The sequence below is a fragment of the Gekko japonicus genome, unplaced genomic scaffold (assembly GCF_001447785.1).
Source record: "Gekko japonicus isolate JY-2015 unplaced genomic scaffold, Gekko_japonicus_V1.1 scaffold2086, whole genome shotgun sequence".
Classification (NCBI taxonomy): Eukaryota; Metazoa; Chordata; class Lepidosauria; order Squamata; family Gekkonidae; genus Gekko; species Gekko japonicus.
In genome coordinates, this window is record NW_015165308.1 from 58,711 (window position 1) to 66,342 (window position 7,632).

The following is a 7,632-nucleotide window of genomic DNA, read 5'->3' on the forward strand; positions in this document are numbered from 1 at the left end:
GGAAGGGTGGTAAGGAGAAAGGAAGGAAGGGAGGGAGGGAAGGAAAAGGAAGACAGGGAGTGAGGAAGGCAGGGAGGGAGGAAGGGAGGGAGGAACGGAGGAAAGGAGGGTGGTAGGGAGGAAGGGAGGGAGGGAAGGAGGGAGGAAGGCAGGGAGGATGGGAGCAATGTCCCCTCTAAGCTGTGAAGTCTTGTGAGCAAAATTTCTGCTTTGTGAGCTACTGGCATTAAAGTTGTGAGCGAGCAATTTGGCTCCTGCATAAATTAGTTTGCTCTGGAGCCCTCCTTCCTGAGCTGAGACAAAAATGTGTGAGCCGGAGGCTAAAACAACTGTGAGCTAGCTCACACTAACTCAGCTTAGAGGGAACACTGGATGGGAGGGAGGCAGGCAGGGAGGGAGGGAGGGAGGAAGGAAGGAAGGAGGGAAGGGGCCCTTACAAGCCCCTTCTGCATGACTCTTGCATGCACTCAGTACTCAGGACTGGGCTGAAGCCAGCTGTGGTGCTCCAGTATCTTGGAGTGTGTTGGGCACCTCTTCAGCCATGTGGGGGTGGGGGGTGAGACAGTGAAGTCAGGGTCACTTTGTCATGAAAGTGGGTCCTCGGGATCTAAGCTTTTGCATTTTCTGTAGAACTGTCAATCCCTAAGTTTTGTCTGGATTGTTTCCAAGCTACAATGTACTGTAGCCAAGTACTTCTTCACCCAAAGAGTGATTAACACATGGAATTCACTGCCACAGGAAGTGGTGGGTGCTACAAGCATGGACGGCTTCAAAAGGGAATTAGATAAGCATATGGAGCAGAGGTCCATCAGTGGCTATTAGCCACAAGGTATAGCTAGGGGCTCTGGGGCAAGTGATGCTCTGTCTTCTTGGTCCTTGGGGGGGGGTCAACAGTGGGAGGGCTTCTAATGTCCTGGCCCCACTGCTGGACCTCCTGATGGCACTGGTATTTCTGGCCACAGATGGACCCTCACTGGCCTTGACCCAGCAGAGCTCTTCTGAGGTTCTTATCCGGGGAAGGCCTCGGCCTCTCTGCCCTGTTGCTGGCCCTCCAGAGGAACTGGTTGGCCCCTGTGTGAGACGGGAGGCTGGACTAGAGGGACCCTCCCTGGTCTGACCCAGCAGGGCTCTTCTGAGGTTCCTATCAGGGGAAGGCCTCAGCCTCCCTGCCCTGTTCCTGGCCCTCCAGAGGAACTGGCTGGCCACTGTGTGAGACGGGAGGCTGGACTGGATGGACCCTCTCTGGTCTGACCCAGCAGGGCTCTTCTAAGGTTCTTGTCAAGGGAAGGCCTCGGCCTCTCTGCCCTGCTATTGGCCCTCCAGATGAACTGGTTGACCACTGTGTGAGACGGGAGGCTGGACTAGATGGACCCTCCCTGGTCTGACCCAGCAGGGCTCTTCTGAGGTTCCTATCAGGGGAAGGCCTCAGCCTCCCTGCCCTGTTCCTGGCCCTCCAGAGGAACCGGTTGGCCCCTGTGTGAGACGGGATGCTGGACGAGAGGGACCCTCAGTGGTCTGACCCAGCAGGGCTCTTCTGAGGTTCTTATCAGGGGAAGGCCTCAGCCTCTGTGCCCTGTTGTTGGCCCTCCAGAGGAACTGGACCCAGCAGGGCTCTTCTGACGTTCTTGATAACCCCATTTATATCTTCGAGGCATTTCTGTATTATTAAACCTCTGTACTTCACCTTTCCTCTTGACCCAACGCAGCTCAAGGCATTATTGAGACATTTACTACGAAAGCAACAATGTTCAGTCCATACCTACCGTTCTTCATCATGAAGACACCGTTATTGACAGTACACCTGATAATCCTCCCCTGTCGTCACACACACACACAGAGAGAGACACACATATTGTTCTGAAACCAAGAAGCGAGATCCATTCCCCCCTCTGAGTCTTTCTTTCCAGCACTTCCGCCCTGGTTTCCCTCGAGGACTGGACTCCGAGTGGCCGGCGTGGGCGGTTCTTGGAGATTGTGTTGCTGGAAGCCGGGCCGGGAAGCGCTCTGCCTGCCGGCTATCCGTGGGTGGCATCGGAAGGATCCAGGCAACAGAACGCGGAAGGAACAAAGCAGCCGGTTTCCCTCCCAGCTGGGACACGGCCTCCTGCAGAGATGCAGCAGAGCTGGCCAGAACGTCCCCAAATGTCCTCTTTTGAACTGACTCTTCTTCTCGAATATCACTTTCGCCCCCCCCAGCCCAGCGAGGAAAACATTTGACACCTCTGTGCAAAAGCCTGGACTCTTCTCTGGCCACACTGGCCAGGGTCTCAGGGTCCCACCTTCCCATGGAGGAGGTAAGAAGAGTTGGCCTGGTGCGGGGGTTAAAGTGTCAAGCTAGGATCTGGAAGACCCAGGTTCAAATCCCCATATGGCCATGGAAGCTTGCTGGGTGACCTTGGGCTGGTCGCAGACTCTTTGCTTCACTGACCCACACAGACCAGTGAGGGTCCATCTAATGCAATATTCTGTCTCACACAGCGGCCAACCAGTTCCTCTGCAGGGCCAACATCAGGGCAGAGAGGAGTAGTAGTAGTAGTAGTAGTAGTAGTAGTAGTAGTAGTAGTAGTAGTAGTAGTAGTAGTAGTGGTGGAAGAGGAGGAGGAGGAGGAGGAGGAGATTGGATTTATACCCACCCTTCACTACCCGAAGGAGTCTCAGAGCGGCTTACAATCTCCTTTCCCTCCCTTTCCCCACAACAGACACCCTGTGAGGTAGGCGGGGCTGAGAGAGCTCTTGACAGAAACTGCTCTTGAGAGAACAGCTCCAAGAGAACTTGGTACTGACCCAAAGTCACACCAGCAGCTGCATGTGGAGGAGTGTGGAATCAAACCTGGTTCTCCCAGATTAGAGTCCGCGCTCTTAACCACGACACCAAACTGGCTCTCCTTTCTCTCTTTATATCCCACCTTTTTGCCAAATATCAGACTGGGGATTTTTAAAAAAAATCCGCTGACCACATTTTCATCCCACCGTTCCGAAAGCTGACACGCTGGGCTCTCCACACCATTCTACCCTGACAACATCCCTGTGAGGTAGGCTAGGCTGAGAGGAATTGGCCAGTCAGAAATTATACAGTGAGGACTGAACCGGGTTCTCCTCGGCTCTCAGAAACCCAACCTTTTGCATACTTTGGGGTGGGGGGAAGCAGAAGGGACAGCACTTTTTAACTCTCCACCATTTAATTTAAGAAAACAGGCCAAGAAGTGGTTTGCGTCTCCCTCAGACCATTTCACCTTGGACCCTAAAAGGGCACAGTGATCACAACCGCCCGGGGGTGGGTGGGGGTGCCTGCTTTCAACTGGGGCAGTTTTGGACAACGGGGCACCCACACAAATCTGAGGCGACGAAGCCACCGTGCAAAGACGGACACAAAGGAACCAAGTACAGTTCCACAGGGCCTGCAAGACGGAGCTCTTCCGCCAGGCTTTCAATTAGGAGCCGCCCACCACCCACCGCCAGGGCTTTTTTTTGTAGAAAAAGCCCAGCAGGAAGTCATTAGCATAACAGGCCACACCCAACAGCAGAAACCTATTAGCCTATTAGGCCACACCCCTGACAGCACAGCTCATTAGCATATTAGGCCACACCCCCATGTTGCCAGAAGTGTGGTCATCCAGCCACACCCACCTTTTGCTTCTTATTCTGTTTACTTTGTTGTCAAAACCCAGGGCCTTTTTTTGTAGCAGGAACTTCTCTGCATGTTAGGCCAATCCTAATGAGTTTCTGCTGTTAGCTGTGGCCTATTATGCTAATGAGTTCCTGCTGGGCATGGCCAGCTCAGGAGCCAGTAGGAACTCCGTTCCTGTGCGTTCCTGCCCAAAAATAGCCCTGCCCACCGCCCACCACCACTACCATTACCATCTACCACTACTGTCATCAACCGCATGGTGGTGGGTCGGCCCTTTAAGAGATCGTGGGAGGCCGAAGTATCACTAAAGCATAGCCCTAGTATTACATCTGTTTACACGCCACCGCAAACTGAACGAACAATGATGATCACTACGAGCACTTTATAGTATTAATTGCATTTACAGAGTTGCCACTAAAATTTTATTTTTCATTTCCCTGACCAACATTTGTCAATTTTCCTGACCACCATTCAAATATAACCACAAGTTAAAAAACGAATAGGTCAGTGCTCCCTCTAAGCTGTGGAGTCTTGTGAGCAAAAATTCTACTTTGTGAGCTAACTGGCATTCAAGTTGTGAGTGAGCGATTGGGCCGCTGCATCCTCCGGAGCCATCCTTCCTGAGCTAAGACAAGAATGTGAGCCGGAGGCTAAAAAACTGTGAGCTACCTCACACTAACTCAGCCTAGAGGGGACACTGGTCGTATTGCATTAATGCAAGGTAAGGTTCCACTCTACAACTACTCAAGTCTCAACTGCAAAAATATTTGTCAAAGAGATTTAACACCAGCTTCTTTCAACATTAGCTGCAGCAACATCTGTTTTTGCAACGGCACCAAAACTTACACCAAGATACAAACTTCAACTCAAGTAAACTCTGAATGCGAACAAATGACATAACATTTGTGTTCTTGTTTTAAAGGTACACTAAAAATTATATAAACGTTCTATCTAAAAGGGTTGGGAAAGGACATCATTGAGTTCTACCTGTATTCTGCGACTTCTCTATGCCCGTTGCCACAAGAACAGATCAGACTCTTGCGGCAGCAGGTCAAAAATCCACTGCTGGAATATGTTTTAATCACAATTCCCCTGACTTTCCCTGACCAATTTTCATTTCCCTGACTTTCCAGAAAGTGGCAACTGTGATTTAAGTGTACATAATGTAGGACATAAGAACATAAGAGACACCAATGTTGGATCAGGCCAATGGCCCATCCAGTCCAACACTCTGTATCACACAGGGGCCAGTGTTCACCCAAATCTTCCAATATCTCTTTTGGAAAAAACCCAACAACCCTTGAGGCTTTCACATCTCTAATCCTCACAGCAACCTTCTGATGTAGGTTAAAGAACATAAGAACATAAGATATGCCAATGTTGGATCAGGCCAAAGGTCCATCCAGTCCAACACTCTGTATCACACAGTGGCCAGAAATACCAGTGCCATCAGGAGGTCCACCAGTGGGGCCAGGACATTAGAAGCCCTCCCACTGTTGACCCCCCCCCAAGCACCAAGATGACAGAGCATCACTTGCCCCAGAGTCCCTATACATAAAGGTAAAGGTAAAGGTTCCCTTGCTCGAAAGCCAGTCGAATCCGACTCTAGGGTTGCGGTGCTCATCTCCGTTTCAAAGCTGAAGAGCCAGCGCTGTCCGAAGACGTTTCCGTGGTCATGTGGCTGGCATGACTAGACGCCAAGGCGCACGGAACGCTGTTACCTTCCCACCGAAGTGGTACCTATTGATCTACTTGGAATTTCTTGCTTTCGAACGGCTAGGTTGGCAGGAGCTGGAACTAGAGATGGGAGCTCACTCCATCATGCGGCACCCAGGTCTCGAACTGCTGAACTACTGACCTTCCACAGCCTGCAGTTCAGCGTCTTAACCACTTGAGCCACCGCAGCTCAATAAAATACAATAAAACATGTAACAGAATAACAACATTTAAAACCACAATAAAATCCATACTACAACCAGTTCCCCGCCACTTCCCTTGAGCTGCTAGCTTTCCTCCCCGCAGCCATGTTTTTATTCTAGGAAGCAGAACCCTTGCCCGGGGCAGTGTGACAGGCAGAAGCGGGGTTCGAACTGGAGACGGAGAGGTGAGAGAGAAGGACTCCTACCTCGAAGGTGAAAGGGTACGCCTGCTCCCCGAGCTTCTTAATCAGCCGTTCCTGGAGTCGCGTCAGGGGCTTCTTCTCTTCGGCGACAGGGGGGAAGGCCTGGATGTTGGCGACGAAAAGATCCTTCCGGAAGGTCAGCCCCAGGACGTCCAGGTCCTCCCGGCCATAGCGGAAGGCGCATGTCAGCGTCACAAAAACTGCAGGGAGAAGAGACGACAGGTGGCGCGGGTGGTCTTTTTGGGAAGGAAAGAGCTTTCCGGCAGTGTTCCCTCTAAGCTGAGTGAGTGTGAGCCAGCTCATAGTTTCTTAGCCTCCGGCTCACACATTTCTGTCTGAGCTCAGGAAGGGATGGCTCCAGAGCAAACTAATTTACGCAGGAGCCGAATCGCTGGCTCACGGCTTTAATGCCAGGACCTCACCAAGTAGGATTTTTGCTCACAAGACCCCACGGCTTAGAGGGAGCATTGTTGCCCAGGTGCCAGGTGTGAGCTACAGCTGCCAATTCCAGTTAGGAAATTCCTTGGAGATTTGGGGGGGGGGTTTGAGCCTGGAGGGAGGACGAGGTTTGGGGAGGAAAGAGACCTCAACAGAGTATAATGCCACACAGTCCACCCGCCAAAGCAGCCATTTTCTCCAGGGGAACTGAACTTTGTAATCTAGAGATCATTCTGGGATATCTCCAGGCCTCACCTGGAGGCTCAAGTCACGAATAAAATATACACTGCAAGAAACTTTTGTAAATTAAACGTGTTCTGTTTATAACTATCATTCTATAAAGTGCATCGTGTGCTATTATCACATCCTTGTCAGGCACATATATTCCGTACATTCAGTATAACAATAACATTCCGTTCATACAATCTAACAACTACCGGTCAATTTTGCATCAGTATTTTAAAAGTCAAGCCCCCAACAGGAGTTTCCAGAATTACAAGCCCACTTCTACTTGCATGAAGTCTTCAAAAAAAAGGGGGGGGGGATCTTAGCTGTACAATGTGTCTTTTGTAGGACCGGCAATAAGCATCAACACAACTATAAATGAAAGCTCCCCCCCCTTTGTAATTCTGGAAACTCCCATTGGGGCTTGACTTAAAATACTGATGCATAATTGACTGGTCGTTGTGAAATTGTATGAACCGAATGTTATTATTATACTGAATGTACTGAATATATGTACCTGACAAGGATGTTATAATAGCACACAATGGACTTTATAGAATGACTAGGAGCAAGGCCCGTTGTGGGAAGAAATACAACGAGCTCTAGAAGGAAGCTCCAGGTGAGTGTCCCGGCTGTGGCTGGTGAGGTGGCAGAGGGAAGGGGAAAATAGAGGGAGGCCAGCCATGTTTATTTCCTTCTGCTTAGCTATAAGGCAGGGCTGTCTCCAGTCATTTTGCTGCCCCAAGTGGGTAGTATGGGAGGAGAGCCGCATGGTAACAGGTATGGTTCCCTCCACCCCTGAGTTATGTTGATTTGGGGCTATGCAGTGGCAGCTAAGGTGGAAAAGCACCTCCTCCTCTGCCATGTTTTCTGGGTTCCAAGGGTCTGGAAAGCGGTTCCATAGCCAGTTACAGGGTTGCCAACTCTGGATTGGGAAATACCTGTAGATTTGAGGGGTAGAGCCTGGGGAGGGCAGGGTTTGGGGTGTGGAGGGACCTCAGCAGGGTATAATTCCATAGAGTCCATTGGCCGAAGCAGCCATTCTCTCCAGGAGAACTGATCTTGGAGATCCCCAGGTGCTGCCTGGAGACTGGCAATACTAAGGGGAGGGCCAGACCTGTAGATTTGAGGAGCAGTGCCTGGGGAGGGCAGGGTTTGGGGCGTGGAGGGACCTCAGCAGGGTATAATTCCATAGAGTCCATTGCCCAAAGCAGCCATT

At 50.8% G+C, this 7,632-nt stretch overlaps 1 protein-coding gene across 1 annotated transcript in view; it reads right to left on the reverse strand.

Annotated features, from left to right (window-relative positions):
• LOC107109763 (beta-arrestin-1) overlaps positions 1-7,632 on the reverse strand; it is an 86,567-nt gene that overhangs the window by 28,442 nt on the left and 50,493 nt on the right. The window contains exon 5 of the mRNA XM_015410457.1: positions 5,754-5,950. Coding sequence (XP_015265943.1) covers positions 5,754-5,950 — 197 coding nt within the window. The remainder of the gene's footprint in view (positions 1-5,753; positions 5,951-7,632) is intronic.